This window comes from Catharus ustulatus, chromosome 1 (assembly GCF_009819885.2).
Source record: "Catharus ustulatus isolate bCatUst1 chromosome 1, bCatUst1.pri.v2, whole genome shotgun sequence".
Taxonomy (NCBI): domain Eukaryota; kingdom Metazoa; phylum Chordata; class Aves; order Passeriformes; family Turdidae; genus Catharus; species Catharus ustulatus.
Genome location: NC_046221.1, coordinates 137,474,125 through 137,502,094, shown reverse-complemented (window position 1 = coordinate 137,502,094; position 27,970 = coordinate 137,474,125). Strand labels below are relative to the sequence as shown.

The window sequence follows — 27,970 nt, the reverse complement described above, 5'->3', positions numbered from 1 at the left end:
TACGTGACACTTGGAAGCAAAGATGAGGGAGTCATTTACCATCATAGCTGTAAATGAGGCATTCCATGTAGCCAGCAGAATGCGGGTGGTCATTTTGGTCCCCGATGTTCACGGTCAGTGTGTTGGTGGAGCTCATGGGGGGCAGCCCGCTGTCTGTGATCAGGATGGGCAGGTAGAACGCCTTGTGCACCTCCCTGTCAAAGGTGCGCAGTGCGGTGAGCCTGGCACTTCCGTTGTGCAAGTCCTGCAAGCTGAAGCTGGCCAGGCTGTCGAAATCGCCGAGAAGGCGGAAGGAGAAAGGCGCTCCGTTCACAGCAGTGTCTCGGTCCTTGGCATACAGCAGCGTGGAGGTCTCGTTCATTTGAACAACCTGGGGAGAAGCTGTGTTTTCCCAGATCACTGGGTTATAATGTGCCTCGAACTCTGGCCCATTGTCATTTACATCCTGCAGAGTCACTAAAACAGTGGCGCTGCCAGTCAGAGGGGGCTGTCCCATATCAGTGGCAATCACAATGAGTTGGTACTGAGCCACTGTCTCATGATCCAGCAATCGTGCAACCATCAGCCACCCATCACTGTCCAAAGAGAACTGGCCACCTGGATCAGACTTGTTTAGCAGGTGGAAAAAAAACCTCCCATTCAGGCCAGAATCCAAGTCCACGGCAGAAACCTGAATAACTTTGGTACCAACTGGTACATCTTCCCCAAGTGCAGCCACTTCATAGAACTGGGGATAGAAGACAGGAGCATGATCATTTGAGTCCTCCACATAGATCACACAGTGAGTGATGCTGAAGAAATCCATGTCCTCTGCTTTCACAGTCAAATTGAACACCCTCTCATGAGGCTTCTCAAAGTCAATCTGTTTGCGTAGTCGGATAAACCCACAGTTGTTGACTTCATCTGTCTCTATGGAGAACTTGTGGTCATTGTCCCCATCAACGATGCTGAACGTCACCATGGCGTTTTCTCCCTCATCTCTGTCCACAGCAGACACCACCACCACCTCAGTGTTAACACTGGTGTTCTCGGAGACAAATGCTGTGTAAATCCTTTGCAGGAAGACTGGAGCATGATCATTGACATCAGTCACCAAAATAGTGGCGGTGCCTGTCCCAGTGAGCCCTCCTCCATCTCTGGCCTCAACCACCACTAGGTACTTGTCTTCCTTCTCACGGTCCAGGGACCCGAGCACTGTAGAGATGGTGCCACTGACTGAATCAATTGAGAACAAGTTCAAATTAATTTCGTTTTTGACGTTCTGAATGATACTGTATGTCAGCACAGCATTTATACCAGCCTTGGGGTCATCGAGGTCCACTGCTGTCATTTCCATGACAGGAGTGTCAGCCGGAGAGTCCTCAGGGATGTGGCCTGTGAAGCAGCCATCTGACACACAGAGGAAAAGGGGCGCGTTGTCGTTCACATCCCTCACTTCTATGATCACATCTGCAAAGCCAGTCAGTCCCTCTCCGCCCTCATCCGTTGCAAGAACGAGGAAGCGCCACGTGGATCGCTTCTCTCGGTCCAACCTTTTGTGTGCGCTGATCTCACCTGTGCTCTCATTGATGCTGAATTCGCTGCTGGCTCCCTGTCCGTGCAGGGAATAGTTAATGGCATTTTGATCTGCTGCCTGGTCGGGATCCGTTGCAGAAACCTGGAACAAGCCACAGCAGGCAAGTGTTTGTATTTTAAAAATTCTTTTATTTAAAAGAATTCTTTTATTGATGGTAGCTACTACACTGCAGGCTAAATGAATAGTGTGCATTTTAACAGCAAGCATCTATTGGGTTGAGTCATTCAAGTACTCTTTCAATAAACATCATACACAGCCTAGAGAAACAAGATGAGGACATTTTGACAGACTAATACATTCTACACCCCATTATATTTTGGAAAGACAAAAAACTGTAGGAAGAATCAAGTGAAAATAATAACAGTTCTGCTGAGCAAATATTTCTTGTGAAATTCTTTGGCACTGAACTACAAAGGTAAGCAGAGGCTGATTCTGTCTGAGTGAACAGACTGCCGTGAAAACAGCCCATATCTCCAAGCTGATAATCAGCACAGGCCAGAGAGTACTCCCAGCTCCTGATTTGCATCCAGGGATTGTTTGGGAGATTGCTAGTTGGGCCTACCAAGAACTGCTCTAACAACAAAATAACAAGGATGATTGAGCTGGAGTCAAAGAACAATCCCTGGTAATGTTTATTTGGTAGCATAAATTTAACCATTTCATGCATGAGGTACACATGCCAACCGTTCTGTGCTTATACAGTTACTCAAAATGTGCCAAATCTTCTTTGTAAAGGGAAGTTATCACATTTTCCAATACTTAGAATCACATAATTTTAGAATCAGTTTGGAAATGACCCTTAAGATCAAAACCAAGCATTATTTATGTCAGTCAAGAGAGCAAGTCCGCCACGCAAAATTACCAGGCTTACTTGATTCTATTCTTTACAGAAAGTTGCTGGCTAATTCTTAATACCAGGCCTCACCCACCCTAAACAAACTGTCTTTTTGGATTTGTGTGAATGGATGGGATTGAGCTGAACACAAAGCCAGGTTTTGCCCTGGTTTGTGGAAGCTGCTTTACCTTTAGGACAAGTACAGGCAGATCTGTGAGCTCCTCCAAGACACTGCCCTGGTATTCATTCTGGGTGAAGACTGGTGCTTCATCATTCTTATTGACAACATTGATGATGATAAGAGTGTGGTTTTCCCATTTTCCATCAGAAGCTACAAGCCGGAGCTCATAATGTTGTTCTTGTTCATAATCCAGAGGCTGAGCAATGAAGACAGTTCCAATCTCAGGTTGCACATCAAAAACCCCTTTCACATTTCCTGAAGTGATCTGATACCTTAGTTTGGCATTTGCACCTACAAGAGAAAGAAACAATTGCCCCCTGTTCACTCTATGAATGCTCAATCCAGCTATGCACAATGGACATGTATCCAAGAGAAACCTTATTTGCCCAGATTGTTGTGGTGTGCATGTGTGAGATAAAACATAGAAACATACACAGAATGATCTGTGTATGTAATTTGAAGGTTTTGTGCACAGTATATGGCAAGCTAGGTTTGCATTTATCTTGACAAGCATAATTTACTGACACAGACAAGCACACTTGTTGATTGCTAATGGAGAAATTGTGCCTTTAATTTATTGTGCATTCATTTTCCAATAATAAAGTAACAGGCTATGAAAATACAAGAAGCTGTTTTTACTCAATGTTTCCTAAGCCTCTCATTTCAAATGCCAGTATCCCTTAACTATTTTTAAACCACTGGGTGGTGCTAAAATATAACAGAAGTCCTCCATTTTGAGCAAGAATTCATCTTAGAACATTCCACCTGTGCAACAGCAGTTGTTTGATTGCTGCAAAACTTTTAGGGACAACAACAAAACTTTTAGGAACAACAACAAATCGTTTAGTGCTTCCTGTTTACTTATTTGGAAAAGTAAAAACTACATTGCATTCCAGTATACAAAGTCATTTCCTAAATGAAATAGGTGAGCTGCTAGGAGCAAAAAGAATATTCAGGTTTTTAAGTTGTGAGCCAGCTGTGGATGAGAAGACTAGAGGAGTATGGATGGCTAGCAAGTGAAAAGGCTGTGGTCAACATTAGTGCTCAGAAGGACTTGGCCACCTTTGCAGAAAGAGTTTGAGCATCACTTGCTAGCAGCTTTAGTCAAATTCTCCCCAGGGCAGCAGCTGGTTTTAAATGGCCTCTTTACACCTCCCTCATGGGTACTAAGAGGCACAGGCATTGCAGCACTACAGAAAGGACTGGCCAGCTCTCACCTGCTCCCAGCAACACGTCCCTCTGGTTCCCATTTGGACTCTGTTACCAGCTGCCTTCTTTTAATCAATAGATTTGTTTCTTTTGGGAAAGCTGAGCTGGACCAGCTCACATCAGTAACCAAAATGCAAAGACAGGGACTGACTAGTGGTACATGCTGTTGGACTGGCTCTGCCCATCTGGTCTCATCACACTGTGGGGGCAGCTTCACACCATCAGAGCTGGTGTCAGTATGAGCCCAAATGGGAGATTTGACTTTCCCTTTCTTCCTGACTTCATTTCTGGCCATTTCATCCCACATTTGTCAGATTCTTCCACAAGCATATTTAACCCACTAACTCAAAGCACACATTTGATATTCCACAATTGTGGTAAATAGAACTGACTCCTAGGGAAATCTTGAAAGCACAGGAGTCAGCAAAAAGCAAGCATGTGCTCTGGAAAGAATGAGTGTAAAGTTACAGCAGTGTTGTGATTCCAGATGATTCCATTCTGCCCCAAAGACATTGCCAGCTAACTTAACCTTTGCGCTACAAACCTGAGCACCTAAGTAAAGAAAACACTCACATGTGCCCAGAACTTCTGTCCCCACTTTTACAAATGTTTGAAATGTGGAATTGTCAGCTGAATGCAGAGAAGCGTTCGTCCATGAAGAAGGCAGCCCTACACACAAACACAGGGTGACACTAAAAGGACTTTAAAAGACATGCAGGGTCCACTCACCCTCATCTTCATCATTTGCTGTTGCTGTCACAACAGGAGTTCCAACATCCCTGTCCTCATCTATGCTGACCTCATACACTGGCCGAGGAAATGCCGGAGCGTTGTCATTCACATCGCTGACAAAAATCCTCACGTAGGCTGTGTCTAAGGAGGAGATGCAAGAGGAACACACAGAGTAGAAATGGCAGAGGTGGACATACCATCCAAGCCTATGAAAGCTAAAAAGCTCAATATAGAATGGCTTAGATTTACCTGTGTTGGGCTGCCCTTGAACACCAGGTCTAGCGGATTCTGATAAGTCTTGAGACTGAACTTCAATCAAGTAAGAGGCTCTTTTCTCTCTGTCAAAAGATGCCTGGGTGGAAATAATTCCTGTCTCAGGTTCAATGGTGAAGAACCGATAATCCTCATTAGCATCCTTTAATATTAAGTAATGAACCTAAAAAGGAAATAGTTAAAAGAGGTTACATTTTCAATTTTCATTTGTATGTCCAAGTGCTGTGACCTCCCACTTCCTCAGTAGCCTCCTGGTTCTGCCTGCAAAGTAGCAACACTGAGGAAAGACAGATCATCTGAACATGATTTTTCTAAGTCTTTTGTTCATTTGGATATTAAAAGGGCAGAATTCTCGAACAGAAGAACATCTGTACCAGTGATATCAAGGCCCATCAAGCCTAGTGTCTAATCTCCAACAGTGGCCAGTAGGATCAGTTAAGACAGATCATGAATAACAGGAGAATGTATGGACTGGCATCTTCCCTGGTGTCTTCTCAGCGTCTAGTAATTCACTGTGCTTCTGATCTCAAAAAAAAAAAAAACCAACAGAAAAAAAACCAACAAAAAACAACAACAAAAGAAAAAAGCTAATAATCTAGTCCTGTTCAACAAGACTGCATAAATGAAATCTTCCACTAATGAAAGGTATTCACATTTTTCCTTTTAATGAAGGTCATTCTCTGAAAAAACACTGTTTTCATCCCCACCCCCAAGTCATGCACAGAGCAGGACCAGACTGTCTACCGCACAGGTTACTCTTCAGAAGCTGCAAAATGACAGTTCCAGAACAGCAGATCTCCACTAGCTACAGTTTCTTCACAGAAGAGCTAGTAGGATTTTTAGAAATCACTCAGGAAAATGCAAAGAAAATGAGAAATTCCCTTCAGAATTCTGCTTTTTCCTAAGGTTGGGTCATTATTGCTATGATGGTCAAATGTTGGTTTCACCAATGATGGTATTTAATTTACTATATTTAAATGGCTGTGAATAACTGACAATAATCACTAATGGTCAATTAAAAAATGAGCTAAAGAGGTAAGAGTTTGGAAACATGTCCTGCAGCCACAGCCACTTGTCTTGTCATGGGAGCAACCCTGAGCATCCTGCAGCAGTGCTTTGTCATGATTGCTGGATCAGGATGAGCTGCCACGCTGCAGGACCCTGAGATCACAAACAGCATCTTCTCTGCCTGCATCCCACGTGATGCTCATCAGCCATAAGACAGATAAATACTTAAGTGCTGTAAGAAGTGCTGGTGGCTCACTACCCTGCCATCTGCTGACTGCATATTCTCACTAAGTACAATACTGCCACTTGAGTGGAAAAGAAGTGAATTAAGGTCAAACCTCTCCATGTAGGCCAGAATCCAAGTCCATAGCTAACACCTGAACCACGGACGTGCCAACATCAGCTCCTTCAGGCACAGACACCTCGTAGTTAGAGGACATGAAGAAAGGAACATTATCATTGACATCTGAAAAAGGTGATGAGGATCATGGTAAGAAAATATTTGAAGATATTTTTGTTTACTGTGTTTTGTTTTTTTCCCCCCGCAGTTGTATTTTGTTTGGAGGAAGAATTTACATTGTTTATAGCAATAAGCAATCCTGCTCTGGGTTTTCCCATTCTCATGGTAGCAGTCAGGAGGCATTTTACAGACACTGGGCAGTTTCTGGGAGACAGTGGCTTATCCCAGCTGAGATACTGGCTAATGATTTGACCAGAGACATATCATGAATGCCAGGACCAGGAGGGCTTTCATCCACAGCTAAGTTACTGAAAAGGGATTTTTCCTAGTTAGCAGAATGAAGTTTCTGCCAAAATGTGGTACCATTAACTGCACTACAGGAAAAACCTTTTGGGATAGGGTCCATAACCTACAGTGAGGCTCAGATTCTGCTCTACAGCCTGAAGGGGTTTTGCATTGATGGATTGTGAAAGACAGGACAATGTTGTGATAAAGTGAAGCAGGAAAGTTGGATTCCCTTTCAAATTACTACCCCATTCTCATTTCCATGGTGGTGGGCAAGACAAATGTTTTTGCTGGAGAATTCATTTATTCATATTTTCATCTGAATGTTTGCCTAACAAAAGTACAGTAATTTCACGACTATAAGGCGCACCCTTTTGACTAAAATTTTCCCTGGAACCCGGAAGTGCGCCTTATAGTCCGGTGCGCCTTATCTGATGGACAAAGTTCAAAAAAATTGCCTACCCGGAAGTGCGAGCTGCGAGCCACGGGGGGAGCCGGCAGGGCCATGGCTGCCAGGTGGAGGTGGGGCGGAGCAGGGGCGGGCATGCCCCGGCCCTGTGGAGGCGGAGCCGCCCCTCCAGAGGCACGCCCCAGCCCCGTGCAGGCGGAGCCGCCCCTCTAGAAGCACCCCCCGGCCCCGTGCAGGCGAAGCCGCCCCTCCACAGGCACCCTCCAGCCCCGTGGAGGCGGAGCCGGCCCTCCAGAGGCACGCCCCGGCCCCGTGCAGGTGGAGCCGCCCCTCCACAGGCACCCACCGGCCCCGTGGAGGCGGAGCCGCCCCTCCAGAGGCACCCCCCGGCCCCGTGCAGGCAGGACGGCCCCTCTAGAAGCACCCCCCGGCCCCGTGGAGGCGGAGCCGTCCCTCCAGAGGCACGCCCCGGCCCCGTGCAGGCGGAGCCGCCCCTACACAGGCACGCCCCGGCCCCGTGGAGGCGGAGCCGTCCCTCCAGAGGCACGCCTGGGCCCCGTGCAGGCGGAGCCGTCCCTCTAGAGGCACCCCCCGGGCCCCATGCAGGCAGCACGGAGGGGCGGCGGCCATAGCCCGGCCCCGGAGAGGCAGCACGGAGGGGCGGCGGCCATAGCCCGGCCCCGGAGAGGCAGCACGGAGGGGCGGCGGCCATAGCCCGGCCCCGGAGAGGCAGCACGGAGGGGTGGCGGCCATGCCCCGGCCCCGCCGGATGCAGGCAGGCCTGGGGGCCCGCGGCACCGCCCCTGCCAGGTACAGGCGGGCCCGGGGGCCAATGACTGCCGGGTTGAGGCGGGACCTCGGCCAGCAACCGCGCGGAGGGAGCTGGGGGCGGAGCCTCGCTGCAAAAAACAAGTGCGCCCTATAGTCCGGTGCGCCTCATCTGATCTACAAAGTTGCGAATTTTGCCAACTCCCGGCGGGTGCGCCTTATAGTCCGGTGCGCCTTATGGTCGTGAAATTACTGTAACTCCACTAATCCTGCAAAAAGCAGGGATTAATATCAGATTTATAGTTTTATGTGGATCTACTGGAACAGAGCCTTCTTAAAAGATCCTGCTAATAAGGAGGTTTGGATCAGATTTTTGAAAATTGCACTTATCATAGGGATCCTTGCTATTTAATTTCTGTTGTTGTAATCTCAGTATGCGACGGAAAATTCTGAATGTAACAAAAACCCCTAAACAGATATCCAACACAAACCCAGCCTATCTGGGCTGTTTCTTTTTCTGTAGCACAGACTATTTCCAGTAATACTCATCTCCTTTCAATAGCTTGGGAACAAGTACTGGATTTCTCCTCCTTTTGAAAGAAAATCTTTCTAATTACCTTTACAGAACCAGGCACTAGTGCTGCCTAAACTTTCAGACAGCCCATTTTTGCACTATCACATCTCCACATTTGATAGTTATTCTTAGGAATTGTCTCACACAAGCCTTTTTAATGACTGCAGAACTTTTTACAATATAGAAATGTACAAAGCATTCTGAGGTAGCTTGGCATTTCATGGATGTTACCTTAATTCGTGGCATTATACTAAAAATAATAACAATATTGTTCTGAACAGCAGCAAAGCTTACCTGTAATATTCACACAAACAGTGGCAAAGGAAGCTAAAGGAGTCATTGCTACATTTTGTGCCCGGACTGTCAGGGTGAAAAACTTAGTTGTCTCAAAGTCAAGTGGTTCAGCGACTAGAAGAGAAGCAGATCCATCAGCTCTGTTTGGCTTCAGATAGAAACGAACTGGCATGTTAGTCTCTGGAACTTGACCCTCCTCCAGATTATACGTGACCCTGGGATCACCAAGAGGGGATGTGGCTTTGATGGTCTGAAGAAGAAAAGAGCCACCACATACATTCATGAAGCACGGGGCTGCAAGTGTTACGTGTTGAGTTTGATGGCAGAAGCATACATACGTGCATGTTCTCCAAGAACACACATGCCTGTATGACTGGGGGAACAGACAAAATAGAAACATTTACAGAGCTGAGTCTTATTTTACAATATCTAGGTTTGATGAAGGTGTTTAATCAACAGGAAATCTATCTGCTGGAACAGCTAAAGGAAATCCCTCCTCTCTCCTCCTTCCAAAGCAAAGCCGATCCATAAAGAGACCATTTCTCCAATGAGTTGTACACTTTACCCAGCAAGTTACAGAAAAAAAAAAACCCAAGCCCTAAATTTTTTGCAAGTGCTTGAATATTACATACAGGAGGAGGAAAGCAAGAATTATGCAGCAATATATAGAAGGCACTGTCCTTAAAGACTAAGTCTGTATGTGTTGAAAAGGAATTGGTTTGAGTTAGAAGAGTCTGAAGCAAACTATGTTACTGCATGCTCTTGTGCTAAACTGCGAAGAGCTTTAGGAAAGACACAAGCTAGTAGCACAGCCCACTGAGGATGGAGGAGTGAGGAGCTGGCTCTCGGCAGGAACGCTCAAGGATTTCCCTCTCTGGCAGCGCACAAGTCTTGCTCCTGTAGAAGCACACCTTGATGGCCATTTGTGCAAGAATTCACTGGGAAAACTGCTGCCAGCTGAAATGCCAGCCTATTCTGCGGCAGGTACACCTGACAAACTTTAGTGGGTACAGAGCATTGAAGGCTCATAAGGGAACAGAGCAAAGCAGTGAGTCTGCAGAGCGGGCATCCGTGTGCTTCTGACTCAGAGCACAACAGAGGAAGAGGTGAAATGAAGAGGGAGGGAAGTAATCACGCTTGTAACATACCACAATCTTGGTGTCACGAATGGTGTTTTCGGGGATGGTTACCCAGTATGTGCTCTGCTCCCACTGGGGTGGCTGGCTCAGTGCACTGGTGACTGTCACCGTCAGCTCCACTGTGCTGCTCCTGTTGCCGCCGTCTGTCGCCACAATATAGCGGCTAATGTGCATTGCCTGCCAAACAGAGACAGAGGGTACTTGAAAACCGTTTTGTACACACCAAGAGATTGCAATTAGCCCTCTGCAATGGGTTTGAGGGGCTGAGTCTCACATTACCTGGGGTAGCGGGCAATTCACATACACCCAGCCTGTGCTGGGGTTGATCTGGAAGTATTCCAGCTGGTGCTCTAACATTGAGTATGTGACAGCAGCATTCACACCCTGGTCACTGTCGTGAGCTGCAACTCGGAGGAAACTCATCCCCACTGGAGTATCTTCACTAAGGAAGTCTTTGGAAAGACAAAGGTATTGTCAGCAGGTCTGCTCTGGTTTATCAGGCTGCTTTTGTAAAGAAATACCTCTGTTAAAGTACCAACAGTGTCACCAACCTTTTAGCTTTCCCTTCTCTCTCCCCTGTCTGAGCTGCAGGTGCTGCAGATTTACTGACATTGTGCTGCCAGCACTGCCTCCCCATGGTGGTGCTGGCAAGCCCCACAGTAGCTCACATGCCCTCTGCTTCAGATCACAGCCCAGCCTGCTGGGCTCAGCTGATGATAAAAGCAGTTGGCACCAAAGGGGATTCTGTGTGAATTGAAGTAATCTTGAATATGAGTGGTGCTGGCAGCGCTGCCAGTGGGAGGCACTAGGTAATTGCAAAGCATAAAGACTCAGGTCACAGCAAAGAGACCTCCAACCCCACAGTGTTTTGGAGAAGCTGCCCAAGGCAAGGGCAATGATCATTTTATGTATGTCTCTTTCCTTAGATTTCACTCCCTGCTCCCAGGAATCCACCTGTGTCAAAGGTCATGTCTTTCTGCCCGTAGTTCTAAAGCCACCAATCTTTCTTTGAACCTGCTCAGATAATTGTCATCTAAAAATCTGGTGGAAAACTCACACATTTGAAGAGCCCATTGCACAGAAGAGTAATTAATTTTGTCTTCCTAAAGCCTGATTTCTGGAAGGGACACCAACCAAATGATGGGAAATCATGAGCAGTCATCCTCTGCTCCCCTCTACTCTGCAAGACACAGTTTTATATCAAGCTATCGCATCCCTGCCAGCTGTCTTCCTTCCACAGCTGTCTTTATATTACACTGATTTTTGGTCCAGCTCTTCCCTCTATCCTCAGCCATCCAGTCCCAATGCCTCCTTCAAGTAGCTATGTGTCTTGCCTGATTGTGTCTTTGAGCTGTTTGCTGGTACTGACTCCATCAGCTCAGTGTATAAAAACTGAGAGTGGGAAGGCTGCTGCAACTGGGTTTAGGCAACCCAATCAGTCTGTTAATTCGTGTCTTGCTCAGAAACTTTCATGCCTTTGATCTCCCTGATATGTGTTTCCTTTAGTACTTTTGAGGTGGGATAATCAGAACTGCACTTTGCTTACGGGGTGGTCATGTTTTCTCTTTTGGTCTTCTCCTTAAATGCCTACCTCTGTAGTAGTGGAGTAGTACAACTTCAAACAACAGCAACCACTTGCTCCCTGAACAATAATTTGAGATTCAACTGGCTTCACTCATCCCTGTGTCACTAAATTGGCTTCACTTGTCCCTGTGTCATTTAATTGTCCTGGGATTCTTGTCTTTGGTATGTCAGCAAAAGACAAACCTAATCTCACAAGAGATTTACCAGCACTAAGATATATCAATGAAAATGGAATTAACTGCCAAAAATCACTGTAAAATACTCCTTTTTTCGTGTTTTTGCTTTTGTGTGTGTGTATCTGTGTGCGTGTGTTTATGCAGTCTTTAACAGTCAAATTCTGTTAAATTGCATTGTAAGAAAACAGACAAAGTTACTTGGAAGGGTGGTGCTCTCATTTAATGTACAGTAAATTCACGAATACAAGCCGCACTGAGTATAAGCCGCATCTCTGGGTGTTGGCAAATATTTTGGTTTTTGTCCATAGATAAGCCGCACACGAATATAAGTCGCTCTGTCGCTCGCAGCGAGGACCCGCGTGCAATTAGTAACAGAACCGCGGGAGGGCAGGGTTTACTGGCTGAGCTAAGGCTGTGCAGGCTCGGCCCGCTAGGGGCTGCTGACGGGGCCAGGTGGCCCAGCCCGGTGCTGCCGCTCGGGACCGGCCGCCGCTGCCACTGGGCTCGGTCACCCCGGGTCGGCGCTGCCCCGCAGTGGCAGGTAGGGACGGAGCTTCCCCCGCTCCTACGGCAGCGGCGGCGGGCGGGGACGGAGCTTTCCCGCGCCCGTGGCACCGGCGGCGGGCGCGGCCCAAGCACCCCCCCCCCCCCCCCGGGCCGCGGCAATGGCGGCGCCCCCCCCACCCGTCCTCCCCTGGGCTGTGGCAGAGGAGGGAAGAAGAGAGCTCTCCCGCCTCTCTCCCCGCCCCCCGTGCTGCCTGCAGGGAGCCAGGGCAACACAGTAACACTGTAACAATCGCGGAATGCCGGCTTTTACTGGCAGGTGCTTGGCTCTGCGCCCTGGCTGGCATGTCTGGGGTTGTAAATGTCAGAAAATTATTCACATATTAGCCGCCCCCGACTATTAGCCGCACTTCCGGGTTTCCACCAAAATTTTTGTCAAATTGCTGCGGCTTGTATTCGTGAAATTACTGTACTTTGCTTGCTGCTGACACAACTTTAACATTTACTGTACCATCTCTAATACAGTTAAACATTTCTTTAATGTCTGTTTTGCAGACAGATGGTAAGATGCATGGCTAAATCAGGAATTTGACCAACATCCTAATGCTGAGAGTAAAGAACTAGCAGTTTCCAGGACAAATAGAAACCTATGACTAATGGCATTTGATCTGGTTAGGGAAGAAGCTATTTTTAATTCTGTGACGTTCAAGCATTGATTACTTATGTAGAAATGCTGGGGAAAGTGCTAGGCATAATGTGCCCTTGTTATCTGCAGTTTTGCCATCTCAAAAAGCTTCCTTTGCTTCAGAACCTTTGCTGGTGCCCTCTGTTCATGAAAAAAGAAAAAAATCTGCCTGTTCCTCGGAAGTGCTGAAGCCACGATAATTACAAATGCAACCTCTCAGCTTCACTGCTTTTGAAAAAGAAAAGTCATGGGCAGTTTCACCTGAAGGACATGTGTGATGGTAGAAGAAAAGGGTTCATCTTTGCACAAACATTTCATCAGGGAGTTGTTTGCTGTCCTCAAAAATATTTCTCTCTAGAAAGATCATTGTTACTCAGCTTCTCCGTGCTGCTTTGGCCAGGTTTGCAGAAGATGCTGGTAAGACTGTAGAAATGGCTATTCAAAATCTACACATTTTAGTGAATTTGGCACTTAGAATTAGTCACTACAAGATACTTTCAAAGGTGCAACACAATTTTCCTTCTGTCCTTGTACATAACTCTGAAGTGTGGATGTATATTTAACTCATTTCCCAGCATGTCACTTCTTGTTACAAGTCTTGAAATATAAACATCCAATTTATCCTTCTAAAATGCTGGTATATGTGATATTAAGGACAATTTTCTTATAAGCCATATTCAGTTTAATAAGGCACTGCTTTGCCCTCCTTGACATTTCCACACAGTGGCAAAAAAACTCCAAAGTGAAGTTGTTGGCAGATGCATCGGCAACATTTTTTTTTTTTATTTTCAAGCAATTATGCAAGGAAGGACCTGTTCCAGTTCAACAACTACATATTATGCTCATGACTTGTGGATGACACTAAATGTAGAGAGTCCAAGTGTAATGAAATGCAGGATTCTAGTGGAGAAGCATCAAGTCAAATTAAACAAAAGCCTGATGTAAAGCATATCATGTGGGGATGAAAAAGGGAATGTCACCAGGGCAAATGGGAAAAGCTAGCTCAGCAGGACAGATACAGCAGACATTGGCTCCCAGCCAAAGGCAGACTAGAAACCAAGGATTTTGTGCTGTTTGACATAACATAAATTCCACTTCAGTCTATTCAAACAGAGGTGCTGTGCTGCAGAGACACGGATGACAATTGTACTTCTAGTCAGAGTTGATTTCCCAGCTAGGATGTCATGTTTTGTTTTGGGACATCAAATAAAAATTCAATGTTGAAAAGAGCAGGGCAGAGAAAAGCTGCAAAGAGAAGGGATCAGATCTGCCTCCTCTGCAGGACTGAAGTATGTCAGTGTTTTTAAGAGAGCTGCAATAACTAAAGAGGACGGGTTAATTCTGCACATTTCCACTGATGATGGGTTAAACAGTAACTGGTAGGTGGGGAACAAAGGAAGATTGGTCACCTAACAAGCTGACCCCTGTTATGAGGAATAACCTTCTAATGAGATTCATGTGGCAGCAGTGGGACAGGTAGTTAAGCAGCACTCACACTGGTAGCGACTCTTCTCAAACTTGGGGTCGTTGTCGTTGAGGTCGGCGATGAGGACGGTGACCTGGCACACGCCGACCAGCGGCTCCTGCGCCCGGTCGGTGGCAGTGACACACAGAGTGTACTCCCTCTGCTCCTCGCGGTCGAAACTCCGCGTGGTGGTGATGGCTCCTGCGAACACAGACACCTCCTGTTGTGCGTGTCACCTCCTGTCACAGAGCAGGACTGGATCTGCAGAGAGGAAGCTGCACATCTTCTGTGCAAAAGGAAGCTCTGACCGCACGCAACACAACCGTGAAGCCTGATCCTCACTGACCCTGCAACGCATGTCTTGGACTAGACCAACTCCAGTTCTTGTCTCTCATCTCCTCACATGTCATGTGAAACCTTTTTCCTGCTGCCCTGATAGAAGCTCAGTCTGTGTGTCTTGTTATCTCGTGGAGCACAGGACTTTCTCCTTCTCACTGAAGGGTCTCCCTAGGTTTACTCCAGTGGTAGTACAAGTAAGTGAATCATTATTACAGTAATTTCACGGCTATAAGGCGCACCATTTTGACTAAAATTTTGGTCCAAACCTGGAAGTGCGCCTTATAATCCAGTGCGCCTTATATGATGGACAAAGTTGGGAAATTCGCCCCACACCGCGGGAGCCCTGTGCCGCGGGAGCCACGGCCACCCCGAGCCAACCCAGAAGTGCGAGCCATAAGCAGGGGAGGGCGCCTGGGGCTGCATTTAAAGGCTACACCAATCTGCAAAAAATGTTTGCAAATTGAGTACCTGCCAGTAAACTCTGCAATCGCGTGATTCCATTACTAATTCGTTACTTTGTTGCATGAGGATACTCACTGCAAAAAAAAAGTGCGCCTTATAATCTGGTGCACCTTATATATGGACAAAGTTTGGAAATTTGCCAACACCCGGAAGTACACCTTATAATCTGGTGCACCTTATAGTCATGAAATTACTGTACTTTGAGGAAGAGTCGCACCACAGAAGACACAAGTGATGCAACCAAAGTAACCTCTGCTACAGGAGTGGGAGGCTACCTCATTGAACAGATTAAAACTGAGAAAAAACATATAGTGGATAAATCAAACAAATTTCTCCAAATCTTCTAATTTTCCTCCCTACTAATCAAGTCTCCCTACCTCAGCTGTTTTCTTCTTGTTAGCAGATTTCAAACTGGCCTTCTTGAGGCCACTTCTAGACCTGTTTCTCTACTATACTCAGAGTTCTTCTGCCCTGTTGTAGTCCTTTCCAGTCTCCTGCAAAGTCCTGGACATAGCAATATCCCATTTTCCTATTTTGACTAGAAACATCAACAACTATATAACATCTTCATTTGAAATAAATCATATATTAAGACATTGTTGCCCTGTTCTGGTATGAGGGTTTCACCTGCAGTGCACTGAACCTCCTATTTGTGCATGAGATGAGAAATAATTTTTCACCACATTACAGGGAAGAATAAACTTGTAAAAATCACACTTTTTGCTCTGCATTTTTATAGCTACCTTGATCCAAATAGGAAGGTGATACAGAACACATTTTAATCTTCTTATTGAACAGGGCTTTGTTTCTCTATTTCACTTGTATTTGGGGCCCCCAATATAAGAAGGATGTGAATCTGTTGGAGTGAATCCAGAGGAAGGACATTAAGATGATCAGAGGGTTGGGACACCTCTCCTGTGAAGACAGACTGAGTTGGGACTTTTCAGCCTGGAGAAGAGAAGGTTCCAAGGAGACCTTACACCACCTTCCAGTACCTGAAGGTGGCCTACACAAGAGCTGGAGAGGGTCTGTGGGCATGTAGTGATAGGACAAGGGGTAATGGCTTTAAACTGAGGGAGAACAGGTTTAGATCAGCAAGAAATTCTTTCCTGTGAGGGTGGTGAGACACTGCCCAACACAGGTTGCCCAGAGAAGTTGTGGAAGCCCCATTCCTGGAAGTGTTCAAGGCCAGGCTGGATGGGGCATTGGGCAAGGTGTAGGTGTCCACAGCAGAGGTGTTGGAAAAAAATGATATTTCAGGTCTCTTCCAACCCAAACCATTTTATGCTACTATGATTTGAATCACTGCAACCTTAATCTAATCTAATCTAATCTACATGGCTATTTACATACCCTGAGCATTTCCCAGTGTTCATCCTATAAACTGTCACAGTTACATTGTTAAGCATGAGCCCACATGGACATACTGATAGAGCAGCATTTTCATTCCAGCACAATGTCATTTTCACGTTTTCTCAGTGACCTGAAGCTACTGACCTGTGTCTGGGTCAATGCTGAAGCCCAGGGAAGCTCCGTCTCGGTGCATGAGCCCATACTTCACCTCTCCATTGATGCCAAGGTCTGCATCATAGGCTTTCACCTGTAGCACATGCGTGCCTGGAGGCTGATTCTCCAGAACCCAGGTGCTGTCACTGTAGTAAGCGCACTAAAAACACACCCAAACATCCGACCCTAAATATTACACAGAGGCAACATGAATTTGCTGCACAGTGTCAATATTTTTTTCCAGAGAAAAACTTGGAAGAAAATCACTACTATTACTTATGCACACAAAGAAATCAACCTCTAAGGGAGAGGAAGGAGAAAGGAGAACGAAGACTTTACACTTCCTCTATGAAGAAAGCTGACTGCTGTTCACTTACAAGTTCATTCTGCTCTGCACTCACAGACCCTTCAGCCCACCAGCAATCACCAGTAGTTATGGAGACTCTATTACCCCAGTTATAGCTTAGATGGGAAAAGAATCTCTGCAGAAAGACATCTTACCTCTCTGAAGACAGGTTTGTTGTTATTAATGTCATTAACTCCTACAATAACCTCAGCAAAACTGCTGAGACGAGTGGGTCCCCCTGAGGCGTTGTCATCTATGGCAGTGACATTCAGGGTGTACTGTGGCCCTTTCAGTCTGGGGGGTGGGTTTCTGCGGAGTTTAATGATACCTGAATTTGGAAACATAAAGTGTTATGCTAATTTACTGTGCAAACACACAAAATCATGCGAGCATCACTTTTCTCTGTCACTGTATTGCTGGCTCAGTTTGTATTTTGGTTGGAAAGCACAGGAACCTGTCATCTCAGTCTGCACAGCCTTGGACCAGGATCCCAAGTTTTGGCTGATAGCTGAAGAACAACCATCGTATCAAAGAACTAATCCTCACTGATACAAAACATCCCCATTTGCGGATTACATAAATATGGTGCTTTCTTCTGGCTTTTGATATACAGGTGGAGCAGAGTCAATAGAGATTAGAGAATAAATAACTGTGTTCTTAAACCTCTTTCCTTACCTTTCTGGCTATCCAGCTCAAAGTTGCCCTCCTCATTGCCTCCTGTAATCAGATAAAGTAGCCCATCTCCATCAGGGTCCTCTGCCCGAACAGTAGCCACCAAGGTGCCGGGACCAGCATCTTCCGAAAGGAAAGTCCTGTAACTGATGGACATAAGGGAGCAATGGCAGCACACAAAGTATCAGAATAACCATGTCAGCCTTCAGCAAGATTATGCACTCTTTATGAATGGTTTTTTAAAGTTTTGGAATCTTAAATTGGTTTAAGGTATGACTTAGGACTTCTTTGTACAGCATAGGGTACTTATTTTAGGATTGCAATCCTGTGCTTTTGGTATACATAATTTTGAAGGATTCTTTGGAGGATAACAATATGCACATTATACATCCTGTATAGTCATATATATCCTACATACATCATTTACATATGATCCTGTCAAACAGGATCACATGTCTCCTAAAGTTGAGAAAAAGGACTAGTATCTGCCATGCAGTGTTTCTTATTATTATATGTGTTTCTTACTGAGATGAATGGAAAAAATTATTTAATTTTGTAAATAAATATATGTATGCTTTGTATTTTAAAACATGTTCCTACTTCAAAATTGTGCAAAGAATAGAAATTGCACTGATTAGGGACAGGAAAGAAAAAGGAGTCTTAAACAAGTAGGGGCTCATGAAATTAACTTACAATACAATCTGTTGATGCTAACATTAAGTTTTAGTGTTTGCTAACTACTATATTCATTTGTCAACTATTTATATGTGGGAAACCACTGTGAGACTTAGGAGTCAAGGCAGTCAAAATCATTCGCTGTATAGATAGGTCTTTGATTCATTCTGCTCTTTTTCTATAAAGTCAATATACTGGTATCACAAATGAAAATATATGATGTAGAAATGAAAGTCCAACTCCTAAAGCCTTTACATATAGAAATTACCCTTCAATTTTACCAGTGCATGAAACAACAAGCGATCATTTAATCAAGTGCTGTTAAGGTTACATGTATGAGCAGCATCTTTTAAAGCCCAGGCAGGGTTCAGGGTGCCTTACAGGGGCTGGGAGAAGACAGGAGCCTCGTCATTGACGTTGGCCATTCGGATGCGCACCGACGCCGTCCCCGTGCGAGGGGGATGTCCTTTATCGACAGCTATCACCACAAACTCGTACATGTGGTTTGCTCGCTCAAAGTTCAGCCTCTGGTTAGAATTGATGACCCCGTGACGTGTGATGGAAAAATCAGTGCTCTGGATGAAGTAAGAGATCTCAGAGTTGGAGCCAGAGTCGCAGTCTGTTGCAAGCACTGTTAGAGAACACATTTAACAGAACAGTCATTCTGCAAAGGAGATTTATTTATGCTGTTTCCCAACTCTGTTTTTATCAGTTTTTGAGAACAGGCTGTTTCATCCATAAAAGTGCTTTGCTTTTTTTTTTTTTTTTTTTTTTTTTTTTTTTTTTTGTGGTTAGAGTCTGGGAACTTAGCAGGATTGGGAACTTAGCAGGATGCTGGGAGTGAGAAATCAAAACACTTCCCTTTACTTCCCTTTACTCCAGCCTGATTGCAGACAGAATTTGCAAGGGAGCTGTGATCCCAGCACTGCACAAAATGCTTTGTACAAATAGCAGTCAACACTGCTAATTAGCGCTCAATCAGTATGCATGTTGGTTGAACATTATCAGTCATAAACTCATTCCTCACTCTTTCCAGGAATGCCATATTCAAATTTAATTAGCTCCCAGCTAGTTATATACTTTTTAATTACCTGGCGCTTCAAGGTATGAAGAGTGATTAAACATTCCTCCCCAGTAAGCGTTTATTCAGTATGTTGAGTGTCCCATCTGCTCAGAAGCAACAAACCGGCACAACAAAGATCTGGAGCTCACAGCATAGCATCAAAAGTGATTTTTAAGAGAGGAAGCTCACCTCTCCAATTACCTTGCAATTTTTCTAGCCTAACACTGAGGCTTCACATCATACCCACACTGGTAATAAACAAACTCCTTATTCTACCAATGGGATCCAGATGCAGCCAGGCATCACACAGCCCTCTGGAAGCAGAACAGTGATTGCAGTGCCTGGACACCCCAGCAAACTGCTGCAGCATCACTGACAGAGGGGTGGCAGAAGCAACCCATCACTATCAGAATATTAACTCAGAGCAGGAAAGGAGCAGAGAATGATTTCAAATGTACACTGAAGAACTGTTCTACTTAGCTGCAAAAAATTTCAACTACATCTGCCTGTGGAAAGTTACTCATCTTTGTTTACAAGGATATTTAGACTGGTTGTAACATTTTGTTTAAAATCTCTCCAAATCCTGCTGTGAATAAATGTTTGTGTGTGTTACAGACTACAAAATCAAGGGCTTTAGAGTTAATCACTCTCTTGCTGCGCTGACAGACAAAATACATTAAAAACTCAAGACTAAAATGACAGTGATTTAAATCTGTCAAATATAGAGGTTAAATGTTGTTTTTAGAAAGGCATGCAGAACGTCAAAAACTTATTTGATTTGAAAAATTCTGATTTAATCTACAGTCATTAGTGAGCCATTGTAACCACTCACAAAAACACGTTCTATGTACTAAACGATATGCTTCTTTTCCCCCAGATGCTTGCTTCTTTTCCTCCAGATGTTTTCTGGCAAATAAGGAATGTGGCTCTTCCATGTACATGACAGAAACATGCCTTACTTCCCAATAGCAAGTGGGAATTCTATTCCTCTCCATTTCATTCCATCCTGGAAACCGGTGTGCATTGCAAAGGATATCTTAAGGATCACGTGCCAGCCACAAGCAGCTCTGTGCTGTCTTTGCATGTGTTCTGAACTAGCTTAGCTCAAGCTAACTCTGGTTCAAAAGCTGACTGGGTTGCCAGCCACAGCTCCAAGCCTTGCTCTGCTGGCACAGCGATGCAGCTGAAGGCTGAGGGCCCTTCTGGGACCACCCTCCGTGCTTCAGACTTCGAGTGTGCTAAAATAAAAGCAGCTGATAACTGAAACCTACATTTGCATCATCCACAGTTTTAATAAAAGCATGTACTACAACACCTTTTTCACTGCCACCAACAGCTACAGGCATACCCAGAACGGCAAAAACTGTCTCATATTTGCATTTATTTTTGTTTGTGGTTCATTCTGAGACTGCAACATCCCACCCCTCAAGGAACTACAAGAAGGGTAAGAGCTGTTTGTCTTTTTTTTCCTGATGTACTTGCTTTGGCAGTCAGAGTTAGTGGCTGCAAGGAAGCTGTACCTTGTGCAGGATAAGACCTGTGCCACTAACAGCCCTGCTCAGCCCTTCTACAGCAGGTGAGTCTTCACACACCCATTTCCACTGACTGTCACCATATTTCCATCTCACACTTTATTTTCTAAGACGGCTCTTTCTCTTGCAATGTACCCCATGTGGCAAGACGACAACACAGGATGCAATTCCACAGCTTTGACCTCCTGCTTGCTTTGGACATGGGGCATACATTTTTTCCCCCACAAGTGGAATTTTGATGAGCTTTACAAGTCCTCTGGACAGAAGAACATTCATCTCTTTAAGGAAAATCACATGCTTAGCAATTTTAGAATGTGGTTATTCTGACCAATTTCTTTCTTCTTAAGAGCAATTAAATCTAAAAATTAAGTATGACAAGCTCTGAACTCTCTTAGCAAAAGTCTTAGCCCCCTTACACAAGGGAAGCTAAGCTTCTTATCACCTCTGCAACCTGCAAGTTCAGCTCCAGCTTTGGGAAATTTACATTTTGTCTTCTTGCTAAGTCTTACCTTAGCACATACTCATTTCTCAGGGTTCAGACCCCCTGAAAGTCTTTTATCACAATACTATTTTAGCCTCTAAAAATGTCAACTCTGTACTCAGGGTTTATACACAAGTGACACATGGCCATGTTAAAAACACCAAACATGGAATGATAACTGGTAAGCCATAACCATAAATATAAGTTCACAGGATTTCAAAACATTTTTCGTTTAACACTTTGCAAATCAGTTATACAGCATTAATGCCTATTTGACAAAACTAGTTGCCCATTTTAAAAAGCCCTGTTTTTTTCTTAACACATTAAGAAAAACTAATTGTAGCTGCTTCTGGGACACAAAAAGATTACCAAGATGAGTTGAAAGATGGCTACCACATTTAAAGGAAACTAAGCCACTTCTTGTCAGCTGCTTTAACTGTCCTTGGATACCACAGGATTTCTCCTTGAGCACAATACAGTGATTCTCACCTGAAGACACTCACAACTCTACTTCCAGGATACCTAAATGTCATCCACAGACTGCCAGGAAAGCTGCCATCCACATCTTACAAAGGCAGTGCCTGTGGAAGAGAGCACTTCCTCATGGCCACAACATGGAAACGCAACAAACCAGCAGGTCTGTGGCAGGACTGAAATGAAAGGATGGTCCCCACCTTGCAGAAGAGACGTCCCAATAGGAATGGTTTCGGGAACGTTGTCTCTGCTGTAGATGGAGCGCTGGAATTCAGGAGAACAGTCGTTTTCATCTGTGATATGGACCATGACCTGAGGAAAAAGGACACATTGAGAATGGATTTTAGCTTCTACACTGCTAAAAGAGCACCTCTTTTGGGACACTGCAGTGACACAGTCAGTGCTTTTGCTGTTGTCCCATCCTTATACCTCTGACGCTATTCATCTCACACTATCCCTGTAGCACAGAGAAGTATTTGGTCCTCCACTACCAAAATGGGAGGCAAAGCCAAAAAGTAATAACAGGAGGTATTTGCAGAGCCTAGATGTGAGCCCAGGGCAGAGCCCAGATTTCTGCCTGTACTAAAATTCCTCCTCCTTTCCCAACATCCTCACCAGTTGGGGCTATCCATCTGTGTACCAAGGATTGCAGACCACGGGTGGGACATGAAGAGATTCATGTACCTCAGTCACACTGCTGAGCGTGCTCTCGGCTTCCATGGCTCTCAGCAGGAGGTGGTAGAGGTGGTGCTCACTCTCGTAGTCCACGGGGTGGGTCAGGCTGAGCTCTCCACTCTCTTGCCTCACCCGGAACAGCCCGGAGGGGTTCGTCAGGAGAGTGTAGGAAAGAGGCTGGCTCTGGAAAGAAACAGCCTCAACAACTGCCACTCTGCAAGGAACGAGAGAACAACCTTTGCTTCAAAGCAATAACAACAAAAGTTGTCTCCTCAGCAGCTAGAGGAGGAGGACAGGATGAGGAAAGGTGTCTTGCTCACTCTCATCAATGCTTGGCTCAGCTTTGTATTCAGACTGGAAACCCCTTTTGCTACAGGGAGCCCATCTACCTTCTCTTCTCTCGCCAAACTTATTCACTGATATAGCAGTGCTGAAATAACAAGCCATTTCAACCCCCACTGACACTAAAACATCTTTTTCTTCCCTATTTTAGCCTTTTAAATACATGACAGCAGTTTCTGGTTTACCCCCAGTTTCTCAGTTATTCATAAGCAAGTGACCTGCTATACTTCTGAGTTTCTCTGTAGTTCTATATTCAGAAAAGAAATGGGTTCAGACATGGATGAGAAAACCATGGAGCACAGGGCTTTCCAGATCCTGCTGTCCACCTTGGCAGGACATCAAATAAATGTTTGCCTCCCTACTGTGACTTATGTTTTGAAGCTCCACCTCTCACACCAGTCTTTCACCAGCACAATACACTTTTAGCTCATCTCACTAAAAGCTCCTGGGAAGTAGAGAAATTTCCCTCCTCCTTCTCATTCAGTCTCTCTTAAGGATTAGTGGCACATCTCCAGCAATTTTTCCTAGGTCATCAGTTTATTTTGAGGTTTCCTGCTCCTTAGAGGCCTTATGGCACTGTTCCACCTGCTCCTTAAAGCCCATTCTGCTCTCAAGTAGCTGAACAGTGACAATAAACCCAGAGCCTGCTTGAGAGCATCTCCCCACTGTGACTTGGCTTAGCTACTCTTCAAGCAACAGCAGAGCCCCTTGGGGATTGAGCTTTATCTATTTGTACTTCATACTGGTGCTGTTATCTCAAGAGTCTGGCAATGACTTGTCTTTCTAGAAATTCATATACAAGTCAAACTGGACAGATCTGGTTAATTAAAAGACTATTTTTCAAGCATTTGTTTAAATCACATGGGGATGCATAGCCAGTAGTTTGGCTGTTCTAATCCATGATGCAATGTACTGAGACCCCAGAAGCATTAAAATAATTCCAGTGCCCAGACTACATCTGATGTATGGAGACTCATGTCCCACTGGAGACTCTGAAACATCAGGAGAGGTGTAATTTCTTTTAGAAAACACAACATCATTTTTAAAGTGTAATAGGCAAATGCATATAATGTAGCCCTGAGAAGCAAAACCACAAAAGTTTCACACTACTGTGCTCTGTGAAGCTCCTCTCAGACTGCAGGGAGGGAGCCACCTAACCAAGCACAACTCACTTTTCTCCTGCTGGAGTGTTTTCAGGGACAAACACACTGTAGGACATGTTGGTGAACTGTGGAGGTCGGGAGCCTGCCAGGATGGAAACGGAGGCATAGGGGCTCTTGTTGCCGTACTCATCAGAGGCTTCCACAGTAACCACATACTCCTTGTTCCACGTCAAAGGCAAGCCAGTCGTCATGATCATGCCAGTGTCCTTTTCCACCTGGAATCGCTCCTCACCACCTACCAATACACACAGAGCTGGTCTGAGACAAGCCCCACAGCAGGAACATTTGCACCTTCACCATCTCAAGGTAAGCTATCCTCAACTCATCCACCTATGTCCTTGTCAGCACTTCTTTTTACTTTTCCAGTTGTTCACCTGATCTTTCACTCACACTGTTTTGTTGACCAGTGTAAAAGAGACTAGAAAGAGTAAGAAATGGAGCCTTAAGCTAACAGTAAAGCTGCCAACTTCAAAATAAGCAAAGAAAATGACAGCAAGAAAGATTCCATCCATATAACTTTTATTTACAGCACTTCCAGCTTCTACTTGCTGTACTTGCTGCATCTTTAAGGGTTCCCCAAGGGAAAAATCTATCAATTAAATTCTAAAATGGGAACTTGGTAAGAGACATCTGCCATTAAACAGAATTCCACCTTTTTTTCCAGAGCAGCCCTACCTGCAATGAGGGTGTAAGTTATGCCAGCAGTGGTGTTTCCGTGGCTGCTGCAGCGTGCGACGAGCTGGTAGATGAGAGTGCCCTTGCGCGCCTCGGGATCGACGCGCGCCAGGTACGGGTACGGATACATGCCCCAGGACAGGAGCTCCTCTTCTGGGGCTAGCAGTGTCACGTGGCAGAGGTGCCAGTCATCATCTGCAAAAGGCACATGGATTTCTAGACATGGTCACAAACTGCAGTCAGGAATGTTAAGATCTTATCCATTAGTATCTGTAAACAAACTCAGAAGGAAGCTTCCACTTCAAAGGACATGTAGAGATTTAATTATTGTAGCACCCACAGCTGGTCTGTAGGTTAGAGAGGGTTAATGAATGAGGTTTGTTTTGAGAAGTATTCTCTGACCAAGGCTATTGGCCTGGAGGCCAAGAACAGAAGAAGAAGAAGATAAGCAAGAAGAAATCTGCAGCTGGGAAAAGTATTTTCAGAAAAGTCTTGAGAAAAACAGAGGCGTAGATGGGTTTTACACCAATGAACGTTATGTTGATCTATTGCAGCCAATGAACACAGTGTAAACTGTGTAGAGTGTATAAAAGACAGCCAGTTGGTGCAATAAACAGATATTAGCCTTTTCAAGTATAGTGTGCTTTTTGTGTGTCGCTCCTGCCCCTACAGTGACATTTAATCACAGTGTTTTTACCTCTAGGGAGACCTATATTTGAACCTTTTTAAATTCACAGCAAGTCACTAACAGATGCTAAAGGTATATTTTAGCTTCTTGAAGAAATTTTCCTGAGCACATTTGTGTTCTAAAAGTAGCCTTAAGATTTTACTTTAAATTAAAATGAACGTATTATTGAATGTAGAGAATAAATTTGAAAAAAAGACAAACAAAATGTAGAAAGAGGGGTATGTAGAAAGGTACATAGGAGAAATGCACATTTTCTGCCTGTTAAAAAATGATCACATACTTCAATGAACTGCACTGAGGTTGCAGGTCTGTGAAGGGCTACACCACTGTGAAATGAAACACCCACCCAGGTGTATGTGTGTCTCATACAGGAAACCCTTCATCTCTGCCTTCAAGAAGGCCATTTCACACAGGATGGAAGAACACATGAGCATGTCAACAAAACCAGCACCAAAGGCAAGAAGTAAGCCAGAAATTCCAAACCCTTTTAAGTGTATGTCTCAGGGATGTGATGCTAAATAAAAGGCTGCCCACAGACAGACATTCCCTGACACACCAGCCCTGTACTTACAGGCAGCCTGACCCTGCAGTAAAAATACATGCTAGACAAATTTCCAAGAGATACTCATTCCCAGGAGGGAAAAAAACTTAACTGAAGTTCTGTGGGGTTTTAAAATATCTAAAATAATTTAAGACATTGTTTCCTTAGTTTTTATTAGATTACATGGTTTCTGGTGTTCTCATGTACCAGCACTGCATACAGGAGAACATTGGAACATTGTTTCTCTTTTTTTTTTCTTTCTTCCCCCTCTATATTGATGTGTAGCACAAAGAACAACCCACAGCATGAGGCAGTAGCTCGTAAGAGCAGCTGGAGCAGTCTATAGCCAAGAATGAGGGTTGAGAAATACATGTCCTAATTCAGCCACTTCAGACAGTGTTACTTTGATAGTAAAGGGATGAAAACTTGCAGGCATGAGCATTTAAAGATATTTTTGTTCATTCATTGGTCTAATTCAGGCAGTTCTAATTTCTGCAGAGACTGAATATCTAGACAAGTATTTCTCCCATTTAGTGAAACCTGGAGAATGATTTTTTAAATTATAATTATACGGATTGATCTTATTATTGCTCCATGTAGGCAATCCAATTGTTAAGTACCAATCAATAACAAGGTCTTAATCCTGCAGCAGGTATTGCAAAACCCACCTAAAATCAGCAGCAAAAGAGGGATTTACATTTGAATAAAGACAGACAAACAAACAAATATCACTGAGTTCAGGACAGCATGTCAGGGAAAATGTTTGTGTTGTTCAAATTAACCATAATTTTCTGGACTTTTACAAACACTTCATCTTCCCTCTCTATGAAAGGTGTATTTCAATAGAAACATAGAAGAATTTAGGTTGGAAAAGACTCTAAGATCATTAAATCCAACCATTAGCCTGGTACTGCCAACTTCACAACTAAACCTGGGATTCACCATCCCTGGAAATTTTGAAAAAAAGAAAGCATGTGGACATGGCACTTGAGGACATGATTTAATGGTGAACAAGGTGCTGGTGTTAGGTTGACAGTTGGACTTGATCATCTTAAAGGTCTTTTCAAACCTTAAGAATTCTACAATTCCATGAAACCGTGTCCCTAAATGCCACATCCACACGTCTTTTAGATACCTCCAGGGATGGTGACTCAACCACTTCCCTGGACAGCCTGTTCTAATGCTCTTGGCAACCCTTTCTGTGAAGAATTTTTCCCCAAATATCGAATTTAACCCTCCTCTGACACAACTTGGGGGCCATCTCTTCTTGTTACCTGGGAGAGGAGACCAAGCCACTCCTGGTTACAGCCTCCTTTCAGGCAGGTGGAGAGAGCAATATGGTCACCCCTGAGCCTCATTTTCTTCAGGGTAAACACCCCCAGCTCCCTCAGCTCCTCCTTACAGGATTTGTGCTCCAGACCCTTCCCCAGCTCCATTGCCCTTCTCTGGACACGCTCCAGCTCCTCAATGTCCTTCCTGAACTGAGGGGCCAGAACTGGACACAGCACTGAGATGTGACCTCACCAGTGCCCAGCACAGGGGGACAATCCCTGCCTGCTCCTGCTGGCCACACCATTGCTGGTACAGGCCAGGATGCCATTGGCCTTCTTGGCCACCTGGGCACAGCACACACTGGCTCATGCTCAGCCCTCACTGAACCTTGGCAAAAATTGTGACACTTAGCAAAGCCTCAGATCACAGACTCATGGGATGGGTGAACATGGCAGGACCTCTGGAGATCATCTGGTCCAACTGCTCTGCTCAAGCTGGGCTGCTCAGAAAAATGTCCACAAGGCTTTTGAATATCCACAAGGAGGGAGACCAAAACCTCCCTGGGCAATCCAGTGAACTGAAGTTCCTGGGGCTGGATTTCAAGAAACACCTGGACCAACTGGCAAGTGTCCAGAGAAAAGCCAAGAGCATAACGAGAACAAACACCCCTCAAGAGAGGTGAAAAGACCTGGAGATTTTCAGGAGACTGCAAGAGACATGCAAATAGTGATATAAGAGGCTGAAGGACTGAGGTATGAAGTCAGTCAGCTGTAAACCAAAAAAAACCTAACTCTCATTCCAAAGGAAAAGAGTGGCATTAGATGTTGGTTGTGGGATCCCTCAGATGTTTTTAATCACAAGGACAATGGAGCCCTTGACAGTGGCCAGAGAGGTGAGGCAGCATCCA

The 27,970-nt window shown here is 44.8% G+C and overlaps 1 protein-coding gene across 1 annotated transcript in view; it reads right to left on the bottom strand.

The window, feature by feature from the left end:
* LOC117002881 (neural-cadherin-like) overlaps positions 1-24,764 on the bottom strand; it is a 45,147-nt gene extending 20,383 nt beyond the window's left edge. Inside the window, exons 1-17 of the mRNA XM_033072421.2 lie at positions 24,563-24,764; positions 23,897-24,122; positions 22,392-22,596; positions 21,908-22,019; positions 18,539-18,788; positions 17,486-17,628; positions 16,966-17,138; positions 16,456-16,624; positions 14,188-14,358; positions 10,023-10,195; positions 9,753-9,920; positions 8,605-8,854; positions 6,153-6,280; positions 4,783-4,969; positions 4,531-4,674; positions 2,600-2,883; positions 40-1,657 (exon numbers count right to left, since the gene is read on the bottom strand). Of these exons, the coding sequence (XP_032928312.1) occupies positions 40-1,657; positions 2,600-2,883; positions 4,531-4,674; positions 4,783-4,969; positions 6,153-6,280; positions 8,605-8,854; positions 9,753-9,920; positions 10,023-10,195; positions 14,188-14,358; positions 16,456-16,624; positions 16,966-17,138; positions 17,486-17,628; positions 18,539-18,788; positions 21,908-22,019; positions 22,392-22,596; positions 23,897-24,122; positions 24,563-24,692 (4,531 nt within the window). The 5' untranslated portion in view covers positions 24,693-24,764. The remainder of the gene's footprint in view (positions 1-39; positions 1,658-2,599; positions 2,884-4,530; positions 4,675-4,782; positions 4,970-6,152; positions 6,281-8,604; positions 8,855-9,752; positions 9,921-10,022; positions 10,196-14,187; positions 14,359-16,455; positions 16,625-16,965; positions 17,139-17,485; positions 17,629-18,538; positions 18,789-21,907; positions 22,020-22,391; positions 22,597-23,896; positions 24,123-24,562) is intronic.
* Between the last annotated feature and the right edge of the window lie 3,206 nt (positions 24,765-27,970).